This window comes from Chaetodon trifascialis, chromosome 13 (assembly GCF_039877785.1).
Source record: "Chaetodon trifascialis isolate fChaTrf1 chromosome 13, fChaTrf1.hap1, whole genome shotgun sequence".
NCBI lineage: Eukaryota > Metazoa > Chordata > Actinopteri > Chaetodontiformes > Chaetodontidae > Chaetodon > Chaetodon trifascialis.
In genome coordinates this window covers 23,344,404-23,364,874 of record NC_092068.1, presented here as the reverse complement: position 1 = coordinate 23,364,874, position 20,471 = coordinate 23,344,404, and the positions used below count along the sequence as shown (strand labels likewise).

The 20,471-nt window shown below is 41.5% G+C and overlaps 1 protein-coding gene across 1 annotated transcript in view; it reads left to right on the top strand.

Annotated features, from left to right (window-relative positions):
- Positions 1-20,471, top strand: part of LOC139341051 (contactin-associated protein-like 4) — a 58,510-nt gene that overhangs the window by 9,786 nt on the left and 28,253 nt on the right. The window contains exons 2-5 of the mRNA XM_070977317.1: positions 6,383-6,493; positions 12,322-12,515; positions 15,833-15,980; positions 17,851-18,054. Of these exons, the coding sequence (XP_070833418.1) occupies positions 6,383-6,493; positions 12,322-12,515; positions 15,833-15,980; positions 17,851-18,054 (657 nt within the window). The remainder of the gene's footprint in view (positions 1-6,382; positions 6,494-12,321; positions 12,516-15,832; positions 15,981-17,850; positions 18,055-20,471) is intronic.

Below are 20,471 nucleotides of genomic sequence, written 5' to 3'. Positions count from 1 at the left end.
AGTTTAGACAGTAATTAGGATATTTGGTAGAGTCAAAAACTATGACATGATTATTAACCATCATTTGCATTTACATACTGTCATTGCAAATGTTCATTTAATCGCGGACATCAGTGAAGCTGATTTTGATTGCATGTTGGTGCAGGGACCCTGGAGTAAATTAGAGGCGGCAGGGTGAAGTTTCAGAGTCTGTCCTTCAAACAGAAAGCCTGGGTTCAGTCCTCCGTGTCAGCGGGCCTCTGCTGAAACCTGTTTGTGTGTGAAGCTGAACGCCTGCCAACTCCAGAAGAGCTGATCAGTAGCTTAATGTGTGACACACTGCTTCAGGAATCGATAGTGTAAGACAGGAGAAGGAGAGTAACAGTGCAGAACTGCTCAACAGGTTGATTATGTTGCAACGTTTCCGCGGGGCAGAGGCCATTATGAAGCATGAACGCAGCGCCAGTGTTGGCGGTGAAATGAGGCGGTCACGTGTCACTGACCTGCAGCACACACACACCGTCTGTCGTTGATGTTTATGTATAATTCAGGCTGCTGCAGTGCTGGTGAAGGCTAAATGAGTGCACGTGACGTGCGTTGTACAAACCTGGATTGTACAGAGACCAGCTGGCCTCAACAGCATGGGTAAATGTTTTCACCTGAGTCCTGCATAGTGTAAGTTCTGCTCTTGGTGCAGTGCAGTGTTTGTTGTTGAAATGTTTTTTACTGATGGGGTGAACGTCGTTGTATCCTGTGATTTGACTAAATTGAAGAGCCCGGAGACTTTTTTGCCTAAACGAGAAAAAGTAAAATGTGTTTGAAATGAGAAAAAGTCATCTGCTGTGAGAAAATGTCATGTTGTTCATGTCATTAACTAGTAGCTACCAGCTATTTTGAAGACATATTACACATTACATTCAGCGTTAAATGAGTCCGTTGACCGATGAACTACTGATTTGTTTTGTTGTTGTTTTGTTCCTTTTATCCCCACATCACTCCACTGGTAAGGCTTTGAAATGACTTGTTCAAGGGCGCAATGTCACTCATATTTTTCCTGCCAGGACGGCCATTAAAGTCTGTAACTTTCTCTACACAAGCCAGATTCTGTAACCTTTCCAACACTGCAGCTGTGACGCTTTCAGTTTTCTGCCTGTGTAGATGGGATGAAAGGTAAATCTGGCAAATTGGTAGTAAAAAGGATTTGCAGCAGAGTGCCGCTCTTTTGGTAATCAAATGAGCAGAATAGTCCGTAAATTATATGTGTCGGTGTCAGAAAACAGCAGGAAAAAGCGTTTCTGAAGTGGCTGCGAGTTTAATTTAAAGTAAATGGTTGGAAGTTTTGTGCTTGTAAAAAGTTTTGCTGCAAAGTAGAGCACTCTTGCTGCCACGAACGTAGCGATTCTATACACTGGTGAGGTTGTTGAACAGAAATCTCTCACTACTCATGTTTCCCAAGGTGCTACGTTGTTTTTCAGTGCCCTTGTCCTAAATTATAAGTGGGTGAGGCAGTGAGTACACTTAAGACATGCATCAGTGGACACAAGAGGAGCACCAACAGGAAGACTTCTGACTTGGCTGTTGCTTCTAATTTCCTGCGTGGATCGCAGACACTTGCACAGTGTTAGGATTCTCCACCATACAGAGGGTCAGGCCCTCCCACCAGGGGAGGAGACGACAGGCAGGTTGTGTGCTGAAAAGCAGGTGGATTTTTAATCTGTAGCACGAATCAAGGGGGACATGATGAGGACCTTGAGCTTGTATGTTGTCTTTTCTTCTCTTGCTCTTCTCTGTGTGGTCTCTGAGTGTTTATGAGCTTTTGCAATGTTGTGTCTTTGAAAGCACCTACAAAATCACTATTAAATAAATAAAACTGTATAATTAGTTTTGAGAAATTGGCTTAATAAACACTGTTTTTCAGCATCCAGGCCCATGCACGTGCTGATCCTCACAGCTCAGCAGCTGTTTGACAGACAGGCTCCTCTTCCAGCCGGTGAGGAGTGCTGGGAGGAAGGCAGGCAGAGTCTCACCCAAATCACTCCAAGTCAAATTAATGCCCTGTCATTATCAGCCAACAAAAGCCCCCAGTCAAAGTGGGGTAGAAAAACTTTCTGTTTCCTCTCCATCAATTCTAAATTTAGTCATCGGTAATTACATCTCAGGCTAGACGAGTTGCTGCTCTGCTACACCTCGATTTTCCAAAAATGTGAACACAGTACAAGACTGTACTTATTCATAAGTCTTGAGGAGTGGGAGGAAAATAATCACTGCTTAATTACATCAGTTATTGTTTATCCACTCGTGGCAGTGCTTACACAGCTTTCATGATCTTGATTACAAACCCTAAGATCCTGGTAGCATCATTATTATTATTATTTCTGCAGTAGACTACGGCCACATGTGGAAATTCTCCAGAGTCTGTGCTGAGTAAGGCTGGAGGGTTTTGCTCAGAGTGCTTTCAGGCACTCAGAATGTTGCTTTGCGTAACAAAAATGCAAAGTGTCATGTAAATGTACATTACATGCACTATTTATGCTGCTCTCTTGCTCATTTCCCCCTTACATTGCATTTAGACATAAATGACTGTGTCAGATGCAGGGAAAAGGCAAACATCTGCATATGTAACCTCAGAATAATTCAGAATAAGCCCTTTTTTCAGATTTTTAGAGCAAATATACAAATTTAATTGGAGGGACGAGCAGCCTTGGCTCTTCTTTGTCATTGAGGTTGTGCAGATTTTCGAAAAGCTGTGATTTTTTTTGTTTGAGGATTATAGTTCATGTTTGAGGGCATAACCTTGGCATGATTACTGTGCTCACAGATGCATGGCTTAATGGTATCACCGTGAGAGATGCAGATGTGTCCAGGACCCTCAAAGAGCTGTGAACCTGGAAATCTCCTGATTGCTGTTGTTTATTCAGGTGGAGGAGGATGCTCATCAGCTTGATTAAATCATGAGGGTTGTGGATACTGTGCTGTTGCAGTGACATGGTAAATTGGATGCTGCTGATGCAGAGATGGGTGGATGAGAGGATGTGTGAGAGGACCCTGGTGAAACTCACTCTGCTGGATGTGGGAGTTGACGACGTGGGAAAGACTAACGATTCACTATATCTGTGTTTAGGCCAAAGGCTGTCGAGCTAATGCTCCTTTAGCAGCCGTAACACTCAGTCCTCTGTGTGCCTCTGAAATGCCTCTGCAGTGTGTTAAAATTGTGCTAGAACTGCCACACTGTGAAAGCTTCAATGTTAGGTGTGCTCAAAATTGCCTAAAATCAGAGAAAAACTGAGGTGAATAGAGCCAGCAGCGATAACCAGCGGCATTGAGGGCTTCACAATGGACTGTGTGCCTTCTGTTGGATTCTGTTTAATGTGGAAGCAACAAGACTTGAAGATATTCACCCTCATCGTGTATTCCAGGCAAAATTGGCCAATTACAACTTTCTGTCCTAAATATGGCATATATTTTTTCACTGATTAAAAATGTATTGAGCTCTTCAAACAAAAAGAAAAAGAAAAGGCTGTTGATAGACCTTCAGGAACCTTCTCACCCCCTCAGGGTCCTGGCAGAGACCTCACAAGACCGAAAACAAAACAAAACCCTCAGATAAAACAAGTGAACTATGAATTCTTTATATAAGAGGTTTCAAGAGGTGCTCCAGTCTTCCGTTGCCTTCATTCTGTTCATAGGAACACTGGTGTCACCAGTAAGCGTTCCCATAGAAAGTGAAGAAAAGTTCCCACCTCTGTTTTACATTTCCATCACAAATTGTTGTTTTTTGTCGGTTTCAAAGCAGCATTCTAGCTTAACAGATAGCAGTCTGAGACATTTCAGCTTCTGGTCATTGCTATACTGTTGTTTTTAATGTTCTGGCCAACCAGAGTAGAACAGAAACATACTCAGCATGCACAGGTGAACTCAATTTGGGTCATTAAGCTGCACACACAAAAAGCTGTATTTAAAAAGCTGGCTGATGGAAAAATACCTGTCCCACTCTGACCACCAAACTAACACAGCCAGCTCTCACTGAAGCATTAGGAGTAAATCTCATTAATAATTCCTGATTTAAATAGTTAAAAAGCTAATCTGACATGTCAGAACTTTTAGGATTGAGACCCTGAAAGGAACCTCAGCAAAGCTCCTGGGAGAGGGCAGAAGGATCCAGTATATTAATGTCTCATAGGATTTCCTTCACTACATTCAGTCAGTGTTTCACAGTGTGGAGTCCAGCTTTTACTCTACATTTATGTTCACTTCCTGCTGTTGTGATGGGGAATTTTGTGCTCCACTGGTTTCAGTCAGCGACCCAAACGTAAGTGAATAAAATTTTTGTTTTGTGTTTTGTAAGTCATTTTCTATCTCCAACATGAGCTACAGTTGCTACAATTTGTGAGACAACATTTATGCTTCTTGGATTAATTAGTGAAGCAACGAGTAAAAGAGTAAAAGAGATTGCATTACTTACTTTAATAGTAAACAGATTTCTGAACTGTTTCTGACAATTGATATGAACAGAGACTCATGAAGACATAGATTGATCACTTTCAACAAAAAAAAATCAGGAAACATTCTTTTTTTTTTTTACATAAACTTGCCTGTAAAGTCTAGAAAGGGAAAAGGTTCAGAAAGGTTCACTTTCACTGACTTTACTGCCATTTACATCTCAGTTTGAAAACTTGTAGGACATCCAACATTTTACATCACAGAGATATCTGACGAACGGATCTAAAGTTATTGGATTAGAGAGAAACATAGAGCCGTGTATCATCTGCAAAACACTGATGTGGAAGCACAATGGTCCTGGATGATCTGGCTAAGAGGATTCAGAACAAAAGCGGGCCAAGGGTGGATCCTTGCGGGACACCACAGTTAAAAGCAGCAGCAGGGGAACTGACCATTGCAGCAACAACTGAAATGGTTGTATTGGACAGGTATGAAGTGCAGCAGTTGTGGGATTATTTCCCTTTAGACCTAGTTTTTAAAAGGTGCGGGAAGGCGGCAAGATCAATAGTGTCAAACATCAAAATCTGTATCACATGGCACTTCACTCTCTGTTAATTTATCAATGTTAATGAGGTACACGCCTAAAACTGAGATGTTTCTCTGCATAGCCTTTTTTTTCTGGAGACAGCTTTTCAAGTGTTTTATGATCAAATATTCTCTTTCGTAACCAGAGTTGTTGCCTTGCATCGATCATGAAGTGCACAGATGTTGATTTGGAGCTTTCAGAGCTGGATATTCGTATATTAAATACAGACTCAGAACTGCATCTTTGCACTCAAGCCTTTACTAATTTTCATGAGATTCATGTGAGTAGATCTCCTGACCAGTTTTACACTTTTACACATTCCTCATGGCTTTCCATGTTGTAAATAGGTGAGAGATTTGATTTTAATCCTTTGCACATGGCTATTATGTCAGGTTTTCATTGACCCAATGATTAATGTTTTAATGACCATTTAAACATTAGTGTGCATGGCTAAGTTATAGCACTAACAAACTAGCACACAATGAGGAACAATAAGCAGTTAAATCAAAGTTTAATGAAAGAGAGACCAAAGTCAAACTCTCCGTGTAAGTTACCTTAACAGGCAGAAATCCAATATCACAGCGCCAGGGCCAAGTCTGATTACATCTCGACTAAACAAAGTAAAGACAGCTCAAGATCCTTCATTAATATAATCTCACTGAGAGATATCTCGGCTCTAAGACATGTTTGGCTCTCAGGGACAGAGGAAACATCCATTAACAGAGGGTTGACTCAGCTTAAGGCTCCACAGGGTCACTTAAGTTTACAAGTGTTTGTTACAGTTTGTTACACCGAAAAATAGCTATTTTAAGCTACTGAATCAAACATGAAGGCTCATAAATGCATATGTTTCTGTGTAGTCTACAAGTATGAGCTGACCATAAACTTCACCAAAATATAAAATGTGACTTTGCACACAAACAAAACAAACATGGAATGTGGGGTTGCTGGATTAAAGCTTATGTTTACATGTGTGCAGATGTGGCTGTGCAGCAGTTAGAAAGAGGGTAAATGTGTGTTGTGTTACGTACAGCCGTGACCATCAGAGTGTGTATGGTATTAAAAGCCTCCTCTGACCAGTTTGCCAGTTTGTCTCATTAATGTGTCTGCTCTGTCAGGCAGATAGGACACAATGTATTTTTTATTGAGCAGGGTCTCATTAGCATCAGAAAGCTGTTTACACAAGGTTGATTTAAGGCCTAATAATCGGCGATTAGACCCCATAAATCTTAGAGACGTTTTCAGCACTGAAGTCGAGGAGGGCATTCTTATTGTGAAGGTGGAAGGAAGATCCACAGCAGTTCATGGTCAGCAGTAACTTGTTTCCTGTGAATTCCTTCATGATTTAAAACCGCCTGTTCCTCCTGTGATTCACAGAGGTTTGTCACAGTCCGCTGGTCTCCAATCTGCTGCCATCGTCCTTCAGAAGCTCCTCACAGTTGTCTGGCAGCCATGGGCCGGGCTTTGCTAAGCTGAACCGCAGAGAAGGTGAGTCTCATGGTTTTTTTGGTCACTAAATCTGTGTGGTGGACTATTGTACAACACGAAGCACATTCTCTGCAGTGGGGGACTCTCCCTGACCTTGCGAGGCATCTGGATTCACGAGGTCACTTGAGATTTCGCCTTCAAAACCAGGTTAACGTAGACGTAGACGTCTGCAGGTCTATGCAGCTTGTAACTTTGCTTTTATGGTATTGTACTGTGGTTGCTTCCTTGCTTTATTTTCTGCAGCCCACACACAGCTGAAAGTCTCACCAGAAACCAGGCTTAGACGTGCCCTCTAAATGCTAGTCTACCCTCTTAGCATAAGACTACATAGAAAAACAATAACCAAGCAGCGGATGAAGAAACAGCTAAAGAAACATTGATATTTTTCTCTGGATTTGGTTGACAAGAGCTTTAAGTTAAGTGAATCTTTCATAAAACTGCAGTGGGATGCCCATGAAGCATTATGTCTGCTGGATATGTGAGTAAGCAGTTGTTTGCGAGCAGGTTAGCCTTTAGCACGTGGTAATCCCAAATGAGTATCAGGATTTTGTTTCCATGGTTGCTCTGGAGTCATTTTTCCCCCTCTGTAGGATCTGGGTGCTTGTTTGCAGTTGCCAAACTTAGAGCTGGTCTTTTCCATCTTTATCTTCTCCATATTTATTGATTACATGTATATAGATACATGCATCAGACACAACGTTTCCACTGTAGATACTTCACCAGTGCAGTTTGTGCTCATTCATCACCCAGATCTCTGTGGTAGCTGTTCAACCAGATTTTTATATCTAAACCAATTGCATACACTGTTAATGAGACTAAACTGAAGGCAAATTTCTATATTGAGGTCAATTAAGGACTAGCATGACATAATAATATTTGACTGATCATTGAGAGACTGCTTGTTACTGTTCCAGGCCTGTAACTTGTCAGCGAGACCACAGTGTGATTTCAACGATTCCACATCTCCCCCAGCTATGCTCCCCAGTATTCACATATAAAATTCATCAGTTTAACATCAATAACTTATTGCTGCATTCTTGACTTCTTTTCTTCTCACTCTCTCTCTCTTTTTTTTTGTTACCTCCAGTGTTTTAACCAGTTGTGCAGATAAAATAAAATGTAAAAGGAGGCTCCCCTTTGTTTCTGTTCTGATGTGTTGCAGCAGCACTGCTCACCTCATGATTCAACTCCCTGCAGGACACACAGCACACAGCATCAAAGGACAAGTCTCAGCTGGATTCACACAAACTGACAGAGACCCCGGGGTGAATGATGGACAAACATACAGACAGATAAGGCCAAAGAGTAGAGCAGCCATTGGCTCCTTTCTGCTCTGTTTTTAGGTATATATATGCATGTGATTTAGATAAGTGGATCACACGCTTTGCAAAAGGTTTACGTACGTAACTGAAAAGAAAGATGAATAAGAAAACATATGTGCTGATACTGAGGCTTTGAGGAAACACACCTCAGAGTTGGCTGATTTACATTCGTCCCAGAAACAAGAATCCGATGGAAGCACTGTGATATCTTTGTCTCCGACACAACAGAGGACCTGAATGATTTTCACCACCTGGGAGACTGCAGGAAGCACAGCCCGCAGGTGGCCGTTTCCATGGTGCGTTTGATGGCAAAAGCTGCGAGCAAACACACCCGCTGTGTTCCTTCACTTCAGTCGGCCGCTCTGTCTGTTTACCGATCTGAGTTTGATCTGCCTTAAGGAGAATCAGATGCTTCTAAAGGACGATGACACGCATCCGAATGGCAAAACACAAGTTACTTATCTGCACTGGAGAAAGAGAGAAGTAGCTAAATGAAGAGGTAATGGAACAAGGTGGAGACTGAAAGGTGAACACATGTTATGTCTTTGATATTTTTCATCTGACACCAAACAAAGGAAATAAAGATGCTGGTAAATGTATCCACGTAATAATTACTGTTTTGTTCATATACATGCAATCGCTTCGAGATGCACACAATGTGCTATAAATATCAAATGTGCGTAAATAAATAATATACAAATTTATTCTGTTCAGGGTTGGTGATAGTTTGGCTCATTAGCTCTTCCCTGTCAATGATTTTTATTTTTTTTTGCCAACAATAACAACTCGCAGGTTACATTTCCTTATTAATTCCCAGCCTGAGGATTGAATCGAATTAGCATTAAGAACTAAATTAGACTGATCAATAAATCTCATTCAGTTTTGAGAGCAACAGCACACGCCTCAGATGTAAAAAAGAAAACTGCTTTAATTCCAGATTCCCAGCTGTTCTCTGTAGAAATCATTGGCTAAATTACAAACCCCTGCTCGGGTCCGTCTCCTCCAGCTGCTGCTAACGCTCCTCATCCTCTATAGTCATCCTCCGAGGAGCTGCCTCATTCTGAGTTAATTTACCAGCAAAATGAGCAGAGAGTCTTAGAGGCAACACACAGCTCAGCTGAAGAGAAGCACTGAGCTATTTTTGCTTCCTCAAAACACAGTCTTGTTGAACTGTTAACCTGCGCATTCACTGAGGAAAGAGTAATTTTGATAATGCACTTTTTACCCAAATTCCTCAACTGGTTGTCAGCCGCATCCTCAATCAATCACTGATTACTCATTCAAAGCTCATGAAATAGAAGATGCATGTTTTCCCATTATGAAAACCTTATTTAATCAAGGCTATTTTTACAGCATGACTTGTATCTCATAAATTAAAGCCTTTATTTAGGATTTTAGAATTTCACTGAGTGAATGGGCTGAAAGCAACACAGAGGCCCACAAAACCCTAGCACCATCAGAAGAATGTGAAAAAAAGCTTTAATCACAGCGCCTTTAAACAAAAAGGAACTGCCATTGATCAAAATTGCTGCTTCTGCTCCAGCGCTGTCGGCTGTCATTCAAACCGGCAATTGACAAGTTCCTTTGCTTTAACGTATCATTATGAGGTAAATGTTGACTGGCTACAGACTAATGGCACCATCGACGTTTAGATTGGTCCCCTACACGCCTCGTTTTCACTATGTAGTCTTGTCTGCCACTGTTTGGAAAATGAAGGCTGACTGGTGATCCAGTTCGGCTTCATGTCTCCATTATAGATCAAATCAATTAATGAACTCACACTTTTTCTCCTTGTGTTTTCTCCTGAAACATATAAATAAATGGCCAAATACTAGTTTAAATCTTAAATCTGGCAATTCTGTATCAACTACAGACTTTCCCTTAATGATTTATATCTGCATATTAACTTATTGTCCATGCTGGACGTCCTGTATAGCTGATACTGTGTTACTGCCAGGCTGTCTTTTTCAGTCTCGTCTCTTCCTCTCTGTCCAAAAAGCAGCCAAAGGGACTTTTTATTAGCTGTCCGTTGCTGGAGCTGTCAGCTTGACCAGCACTGTGTTACAGCCTCCTCTCCTGGAATGGCTGATGCCCAGACATCATCGATCACATCATGAAGACTTTTAAAGTGCCAGTTCCTAACTGTTCAGAGGACACTTCATTCTGAGCAGACAGATTCTTGGGTGCAGTCTTGATACTGGTTTCAAAACACTTATCTCTGGCAGTGCTGCAGTTGCACATCCAAGTTGGGTGGAGAAGCGATGCCTCTAATGACAAAAAACTTCCAGACATCTCCGGAAATGCAAGGTCGATGAAGTTTTTCCACTGTCTGATTCCTTTAATGTGCATCCTGAAGAAGTTTTGAAACTTCTCGCAGCTTTGAGAAGATTCAAGCATGGAGTGATTTTCCTCCTTTTTCCTGAAGGCCCTCGCCCAAACTCTGCTGATAACCAAGTGGCTCAACTGGCACAGAGCCCCGACTCGAAAGAGCTTTGTTACTGACATCAATACTTTTCTCCAATCTATGGCTGCCACTGCCAAAGGAATTGTAGTGACAAAAGGAAGACACTGATACGCTCTGTGGTTGTCATTATTAATGAGAGATTTGTCTGCAAAGTCACCCACAAGTGAGCAGTAGTCATTTTTTTTGAAATACAGCTTTTTTGTTTTGTTTTTTTGTTAAACTAAAAGCACATGTTTAATATCAGTGTGAATTATGGCTGGTTGTGACTTACTGCTGTATAACAATAGAGGTTTCATGGTGGACTTTTTCCTCTTCTTACATCGTTATGAAGAGCATTTCTTTTGATTAAGTCCTGGTTTTAGGGTTAATTTATGTTTATGTTTCCCTCTGGCTTTCCCAGCTTTGCCCAACACTCTCTCCACCATCGAAAGGGGAGAATAATGGCATCTGTAATGTTGCTGGAGGTGAAGGGCAAAGGTGGTCATGGGGATTAGATCCAGAGGTGCTCCTGGGAGAAAATGCTAGTGTTTGGCATTCAAGTGGAAATGGTTAACAAATGGGGGGAGCTAATGATGAGCAAACCATTGATCAGTGGGATAAGATGCTCAGAGGAAGCTGCAGGGCTTGTTGAATCTCCTTAACGGCGATTGTTAGAGGTTCCCTGTGGTGGAGTTTTCTTGTAAACAAACAAATTTACTTCCACATTCACTGTTTTTCACCAAAATAACTTTGTGTCCTTGAGATGCATTTCCTTTTTTTAATAATTCAAATCCTACATTGTTAACTGCCTTGAGTGGCACAAGTGTATCCTACATGAAACAAAGTGGGGATGAACTTGTAAAAGCACTCCTCCATAGCAGAGCCTGGCCAGGGACAAAAACTCCAGCCCTGGTCTGGCACTGGTCCATGGTGTTCGAGCCCAGTCTGACACACTTGAGAACAGCACCATTATCACATTAAGCTCTCACTGATACAAAAACACACACATGCTACTAAGAGGTAAAATTGTTTTAGGCCTTACATGTAACGACCAGTGCACCAACAATCAGGTCAACTGAACTGTCACATATGATGCACATGAATAAAATCCATATAATATCCCCAATGTGCTCTGTGCAGACAGTTTATGGCACAATGAGAGAAGTTAAATGAGCTCGAGTCTGACGTCAGCTTTGGTCTGTTAACAAAAATGTCCTGGCTAGAGTCGACTCAGCGTGTCGATTGCTCCACTCTTACTCCATAGCACCACTCATGGTCCTGCGTCATGGCTCAAGTTTGGGAAAGCCAATGGAAAAGGATGGATTTAATGAGGAGGGCTGAATGCTGAAGGTCATGGGAAGGCACTGTGTCATGAAAGTCCTCATTAAAGCAATCCAGTCGCATGAAAAATCCGTCCATATGATGTTCTGACAGTGACAAATGTTTGGTATGACTCAGCACTTTCACTTGTGCACACAAGCACACGCACACCTTTTGACGTTTTAATTATTTAACGTGTCTAAAGCTCATGGTCCTCTGCCCTGTTACTCAGAATATATATGAACATCTGCTGTGAACCGGCCACTTTAATATTGTATAAGGCTCGCAGAGTTGACCATGAACGCCTCAGCTGCAGCTTGTATTATGCACAGAAGAGTCCTTAAACTGCAGATTAAACTCTTTTGACTGTTCCAAATGAAACATCACAGGGAAAAGCATTTGAGCTTTTAGACGGAAAAGTTTGTGTCTGATGAAATAAGTTTGGGCTTCTTTTAAGAAACAGCTGAACACTCATGCATTTGCATTTGTTTGAAAACGTTTTGTTCTTGTTGGTGCAGTGACAGTATTTAAAGGATTCAGCAGTGCACATCTTTCCACGAGTCTTAGTTGATGTGTTTAATTAATCTTATTCCCCTTTGATTTTTCAGCGCTCTTTCATGAGAAAAGTGTCCTGCAATTAATGTTCCTATCAGTGTTTTTCACTCTGCTTTTTAAAAGAACCCAAATGTGATTTTTCTGTCACATTTTTTGGATCATACAGAGGAGTTTCTCTCTCCCTCCAGGAGCTGGAGGTTGGTCTCCTCTGAGTTCAGACAGATATCAGTGGCTGCAGGTCGACCTGGGTGGGCGGACACAAATCACTGCCGTTGCCACGCAAGGCCGCTATGGCAGCTCTGATTGGCTGACGGCCTACCTGCTGATGTTCAGCGACACGGGACACAACTGGAGACAGTATCGACAGGAAGACAGTATAGGGGTGAGTGCATTGTATTGAAACTGTACAGACAGCTCTATGTGTAATGCAATTAACAGTAGAACTGATTTATCAGTGTTAGGAGGAAAGTGTCTGTAATTAGTCATCAAGACACAACCAGCAGAGACGAAAGGCCCTTTTCCCAGCAGGCATTTTGATATGTCACAGCTAACTAATTGTTATTAATACCATTAACAATGGTTCTGTTGTATTGTGAGTAATGATAGTGTGACAGCAATGCACAATACCCTGAAACCGAAGTGGCTAAATTCATTTAATTATTTACACCTGTTTTCCCGCTGCGACAGGTCAAAATGAAAAAAGAAAAAGGCGCTATTACAATAATGATGTTCCTTTAAAGGATGACACAAATAGCTTATGTAATTGATATTAAGGAAACCATTTGAAATTATACTATTGGATAATTGTATTGTTGGCTGCACGGTGGCACAGCAGGTGGTGCCCATGCCTCACCGCAAGAAGGTCACAGGTTCGATTCCCGGGTCGGGCCTTTCTGTGTGAAGTTTGCATGTTCTTCCCGTGCATGCGTGGGAAGATCTGCAGAAAATTCCTCCTACAGACCAAAAAAACATGCTCATTAGGCTGCTTGGTGACTCTAAATTGCCCCTAGGTGTGAGTGTGAATGCTTGTGTGTATGTGCCCTGGCGCCCGTTGACAGCCGAGATAGGCTCCGGCCCCCCCGCGACCCCGAAAGGGATAAGCGGCATAGAAAATGGATGGATGGATGGATGGATGGATGGATAATTGTATTGTGCAGCATTATTAGAACGTGTAGTCAATTATACAGCTCTGCAAATAATTAGCATTATTAGCTTTTAACACAGCGCCATTAAAAGCATCATGCTGCAGACAGCACAACTCCTTTTGCAGAGAACAAGCAGCATGAAAAGCTGAACACCGCCTTTCCCATGGTGCACCGCTCATTAACAACATCATTAATCTCTTTCCCTTTATTAATGGTGAGTTTACCAGATTGGCAAACTACCCCTTAACTATGAGAATATTGTCTGTGCTAACTGAAAGACCATCTTTCACTTAGCTGCAGATGAGCTCTGCCGCTGTGCAGAATGCCTGGCCTGCTATATCTCAAGGAAAATCTTACAGTTTATTCAAAAGTACTAAATCTAGTGGAATTAGCATCTCATTTCCTTTTGAGATTGTGTGTTTCTTCACCTCAGGGCTCTCTCACTTGCTGTGTTAACCACATTACACTCATATAGCAGGTAGAGGCAGTCAAGCATTACCTCGCAGCTCCTGCTATCGACAGAAAATTCTCCCATTTACAGCGATGCTGTGGCAAACAGCTTCAATTTAAAGCTGATGAGAGGTAAGACTCTCACAGCGAGGGTAAAGCTAATGTCAGGCTAAGACTCCTTCAGAGAGACAGACCAGAAGAGGGCTTCTCACGGCTTAAAAGCTTGTTGATTTCACACTCAGCATAAATCAGGATAAATCCACGGCATGTCTCAAAAGTCCTTCTAAAGCTCCACATATTAGTCAGCCTAGTTTATTATGGCTTTCGGGGAACAGAGTCGGCTGCTGAGCTGCTTCATCAGTCACAATTCCTGCAGGACCTCCCTTTCTTTTAAGCTTAGAGGCCAGAGTTTGTGAGACTGAGTAACGCTCTCTCTTTCTCTAATTTCCTCCTCCTCTTCCTCTCTTCACATCCACGGCAAAGGTGTGAAAGAGCAAATGGTGTTCGGAATCTATACTCTCCTAATCAGGGGATACGGCGTCCACCAGTGTTAATGGAGGTTAAGAAAGTGGTGGTAAATTATAGATTTCCCTATAGAACGGGTGAAGGCAGATGTGTAAATGAGCGTCATCCTGAGGTGAAAATTATGTGCTGAGTTGCTTTGATTTCTGAATGTTTAGTCATGGGTATCTAATGTCATTCATATTTCTGTAAAACAGAAATACTTAACATTTTACATAAATCTTTAGGGGATATAAATTTGAGCTATTGCCACACATAACAATTGAATCCATTAACATATTCCTTAATGTATATTCCATTTTTCTTTTTTATCCCTGATGAATCCACACTGCAACCAATCAGTTTGCGAAGATTTAGCTTTTCTGATGCACGCTGTTGTCTCATAATCCGTGCTGTAGTGAATGGCTCAGGCAAATTTTGACATTGTTCCTCTTTTACTCTAAAATCCTGTTTTATCAGAGCTTTTCTGTCCCAGCTTTGCTCCCTGACTTTCCCTCAAACCCGTGTTGAATGACAAAATGAATAAAATAAAGTGTTGTTCACCTCATTTGTCATTTGTGGAGGTCTGCACTCAAAACATCTGGTGGAAATGTCAAAGTCATGAGATTGATCCTGTTCAGAAATGCTCTTTACTTGCCCACCTCCATGGGGAGGTCAGAGGTCAGGATCAGCCAGAGACCAGCAGCCCGGAGCTACTGTATGGGTTTAGTGGCGTGTTCAAGGACATATCAGCTGTGTAGGTGTCCTCCGTTTGAAGAAGGACATCATCCCGCAGCCCCTTTACTTTCAAAGTGCTGAAATCCTACAGTTTAATTGTAGGTTGAGTTTACAGTATTTGCATATAAATTAAAAAACGGATAAAGTGTTCAGGGCTGGAACGCAGTTTTAAGTGAAACACTGAGATGGCAAGGTGCCAAGAGAGAAGAAAATCAAGACAAAACTCACAAGCAGAGATAATTAAGGAGGAACAGACACCAAGTCACAAAGATATCAAGATTCAGGCTGGAGCACGATCAAACAAAATACTGTTTACTCACCCAACACTATTTTATGTCTATGCCATCATGAAAAGAAGCACCTGAAAAGACAAAAGGCTAAAGTAATCTACATGGTTTATAAAGAAAGAATAAGATCAAGTCCAACATAAAGCTTAAAGGAAACAGCATTGCAGAAAGAGTGTGTTAGCACTGCAGAGGTTAATAAATGTTATTCTCCACCAACCGAGTGTTTACCAAAGCATCTAAAAGATATAAAACTACAACCAGTGCTTCACAAATCTAATTTTCTACCTGATTGAGGAACCATTCACCAGGAACGTGGCCCTATCTCCACAATACTCCCTTCATTAAGAGGAAAATCAAACGTATCATTTCTCTCAGAGGCCTTGGGGATTGCCCTTCAGCTTCAATACAAAGATGAAAGAACATGTTCACTTAAAGAGCAGTAGGCTTGACTACAGTTAAGATCCAGAGGGAGAAACTTCACAGCTATCTCTGTGGTGACACAAAGCGAAAGGTGGACAGGTGCATGGATGGACAGCCAGAAAACAGGCTAACTCACCGCTGTTGGTGTGTTTTTCCAGGCTTTTCCAGGTAACAGTAACGCAGACAGTGTGGTCCAGCACAAGCTCCAGCACTCAGTGATCGCTCGCTACGTCCGCCTGATCCCCCTGGACTGGAATCCCAATGGTCGGATTGGACTCAGACTGGAGACCTACGGATGTCCTTACAGTCAGTCTGGGTTTTTTTTTACTCACATACAGACATACGCTAAAGAAAACTGGACTCCTGCACCAAATACTGACGCCTTCTTGTTTATATCCTGCAAAAATGACACTTTGCACTGTTTTAAGTAGTTTAGACTCCACCAGGATTGCACAATTAGTCAAGCACCATGTCACGTCATGGCATTTCCATTATCTAAGATGGCATTCACAGTGTTTTATTTCAGTTCGCCTTCTCTCATCCACCCGTGTCCTTTGGCATTTTTGATCAGCTGCTGTGGCTGACACAAAGGAGCAGAGGGTGACATGCAGCATGATCCTACAAAAACTACCAGAATGTCATTGTTTTTTACGTCTGCTGTTTACTGCAAAAACTTTTTCCAATATTTGTTTATTATTTCAAACTTCCATCATGTTAAATTTCAGGTTTTAATGTGCAGATTTGTAATAAATATGGATGGAAAGACACCTTATATGTACAAAATACACACACAAGGCTGATTGGAGATGAGGAGCACAGGCAGCACATCAGTGCTGGTTAGGAATGAGCCAAATGTGGCAAACGTCAGGAGCCTACCTGGACAGGTGAGTCATGGGCAGAAAGACACAGAAACAGCATGGGAAGAAGAGGAGTGAGGGCAGAGGAGGAAGGAGAGCTGCAGTCATGACGTGTTTCTTTGTCTGCAGTTCGGCAGAGAAGTTTCATTATGTTACATGAATGCAGGCAGAAGTAATTTGTCTGTAAGAAGTCAAGCCAGTGTGAAAAGTTAATCAGTTCTCCCTCGGCCTCAAACAGTATTTCCACAGACTTGTCATGCAAATCCATAGTTAGATAAAAAACCAAACCAGGCAGGCAATGAAAAATTAGAAAAAATGAGTTTTGACTTTTATAAATTACGTTGCAATATCAAAACATGTGGGACTAAAACAACATCAGCGCATGAAACTGATGAAAATAAGATGTTTTTTGTGAACCTGGTTCAAAAATGAATCACCCTCTGACGAGTAACAAGCGTATCGAGAGTGCGTGCTTGTCTGGTGGTTCGGTTTGATTAGATAGGTTTTAATTAGAAAAAGGTTAAAAAGGATGAGAAAAAAACACTTTGAGGCTTTTGAATAATGAACGTTTTGGCTTTGTTGTGTTTCCAGCATCATTGTCAGCAGCAAAGGCTCAAATGCATCTCGGCTGACATTTTTAATTTGATGCTTCGATAGCAGCACTGTAGGCGTGAGCTTCGCAGCACAGCGACACTCAGCACCATGACAGGCAACGTTAGCGTATCATTTCCTTTAGAGTGACATGACAGATGCTCCATTGTCTATAATCTGCTCCTCATACTCACATGACAGCGACAACATTAGCTCCTCTACATTTTTTTTATGCTTGATCACTCACTCAGCCAGCTGTCTTATGGGAAAACCTGCATTTGGTTCATGGCCTTCAATGTTTTGTCATGGAGTGGAAATAATAATACAAATGATGCTCCCAAAAAAATATTTGTGACATTCATTATATTAGATTTTGTTTTTTTTTTAAGAATGTGTTCATGGATACATAAGCATGAAAGTTCAGGGCAGTCCCACCAAATAAAATCAAAATATATGATTAATGCTTTCTGGTGCTTCTTTTACACATAATAGAAAGACAGGCCCATATTAAGGATGATCAGTGAAGGCATGAGAGGCTTTTATTCATTGATATTTAGTCAGAGTGGAACCAGAATTGTTTATTTGTTTTGTTCATCATTAGTTGAAGATGCAGAAAAAAGTGCTAGACTAGATAGAAAGACTAAATTTTAGGCATTTTGGCCACGTTTGGTTCTAATTGCATTTTTGGACATACGTGGGTTTAATGCTTGGTTTTGATGTGTTTTCAGACTCCGACGTGGTGAGCTTCGACGGCCGCAGCAGCCTTCTCTACAGGTTGAGTCCCAGGCTGAGGCAGATGAGCAGGGAGAGCATCTCTCTGAACTTTAAAGCCCTGAGGAACTCTGGGATACTGCTTCACGCAGAGGGATGGAGCGAGCACAGCCTCACCCTGGAGTTAGACAAAGGGAAGCTTCTCCTGCTGCTAAGAAAAGGTACAGCTCTCAAACACCTGCGCACACGACGTTATGATCTGATCTTATCATCTGCAGTGCAAATAGGTGCATAATGTCATCCTTAGCTGTGGAGAGAGCTTTCCAAAGTCTGAAGAAATGACCTTCGGGATGCCGTCTTCCTTGGATTATGCATTTAGGAGGGTTGAATGAAAGACAATATCCAAGGTAGTGCAAGTGTTTTTGGAGCTTGACCCGTTCGTCATACTAAAAGAAAGGTATCTCTTGAGTTCTCAAGCTTTTTGGTGGTGAAATACTGAATTGCTGGTGGCTGAGCCCTTCCTCTAGTGGTTGTGGTTCAGCATGGGTATTCCTTCATGCTGTTTATTCGCGTAGCTTTGAAATACTTTCCCTTCAAGCATTAGAGAAACACTTCCATTCACCAGCACTGGATTTATGCGTCTCCTTGCTTTACTATTCTTCATTTCAGTTGCATCTGAACTGCTGAGCTCTACATGTCCTGTAGTTAATGCTGCTTCTACGCTCATGACTTCTATTCTGAAGTCGTCTGCTGAGCAACATCATGAGAGATTGTCCTCCTTGCAGACCACTATATTACTTTTGTGATTGTAGTATGCATAATTAAAGGTCTTAGCCTGCTGGTGCAGTTGGTGGATTGGATTTATGCATCTGAATTCATTAAACAGTATGTTCTCCTTGCTGTGTGAGGTGTGTAGCAGTAGCATATGATGGCTGGCGTCTAGCTTGGCGTCTGCTCATTATGTGGCTGTGAGGGAAAAGTTATAATCGTCACTCCGCTCTCTGCTTGCCGTGCTTGGTGTTGGTGGTTGGATTGGAGGGTGTGATGGGGAACATATTCTTTTGGCTTCATTTGGAAGATTCAGCACAAAGGAGATCAGTCAGGACAAGGCAAAAAAAAAAAAAAAGACCTTTAACCTAATAAAGGTTGTCTCCCAAAACATTGCTATGAATACATTTCTCTGATTGCAAGTGTAAAGGATATTGTGCAGGAGTCTTTTGTTCTCCTGTGTCGACCGGTCTTATCCTACGTGCCGGTCCATCCATAGATGTGCAAAGGTTGTGCTCCTTTGATTTCTCATGGTTATGGACGACATGCTGCTATCTTGGAAGAGTGACAACAAGGTTAATTGTGTATCTCTTTCTTCTTTGCCGTTGCACAGAAATGAGGCTTTGTCAGAGGCAGACTTTGTTGCTGCTGAACTTGTGCCTTGCACACTGATGGGTTTTAGGATTTTAAAGTCGCCAGCGCACATGCGAAATGGTGAATTGTTAGCGGCTGTTTTGCATCAAACTCTCTGACCCCACTGACACCTGGTATTAAAACATTATCTGTATAAATGAATAATCAATTATGTATAAATGATCTTATCTGGCATTTGTATTTACACCTGGTATTTTTAATGCGTTCTTGTTGTCCTCACTGACATCAGATCTCTGTACTCCAAAGCAAAAGCAAAACCAAAAAAAGTCATGTGAGAGCAGGAAATCATCCCCAGAGTCCCTTAAGAAATCATGAAGGTTTGTGAGTTGATGAGTCAGGAGAAACTTTGTAAACTTTGTAAAACACTGTCTATGAAAAATTCCTAATTATTTGTCCCTTGTTGTAAATTCGGCAAGTGTAATACATTAAGTTGTTCCTTCCTTTGTATCGCAGTACCTTGTCTGTGGCTCGATAATTTAAATGCCTTATTAACAGCAGATCAGCTACACAGATGAGTCCAACGTAATGCACACACACTTATTTCACTGTATATCCTTTATTTCTCATCATATTGCTTTCGTTTTTCATGCAGCTCTGCTCAATAGCACAACTTTTGGCACTTTTATGCCTCACAATAAACAGATAATCAGTAAATAGAGGCCTGTCTCTTTCAGGCTTCTCCCTATCTTCATGTTGTGTAACCTACTGATGGCAGCATGTCATACAGACTGTGTTTACGCCAACTTAAGAACCAAACACAATTTGCATTTACACCTTGTGTTCACATGCGTTTTTCCTTATCTGGATAACATTTCTGGATACAGATGGTGTTATATATCAGGTGTACATGGCGGCTAACCATGAAAGTGTCAACTATGATTAAGTTTTAAATCCAGCCTGGTCTCACACCAGATGGTGTATGAAGAACATGCCAGAGTCTGAGGTGCATTTTTTACTTTCAGTGTGCCAGTTTACGTGTCATTTTAGGCACAAATATTATATTAAAAAAAAGTCAGACGACGTAGAATAAAGAGTGAGAAAGTATGGAAGAGGTGGGTGGATGGATGGGTCAAACACAAGACTTTCACCAATGAGAGCTGTGTTTGTGTCCCGTGTGAAACCAAGAATCAACGATTTATTTGAACTTCTGTCTCAAAATAAACTTACTTAACGCCTTCACCTTCCATCACATACATTAACTACATGTTTGTTATTG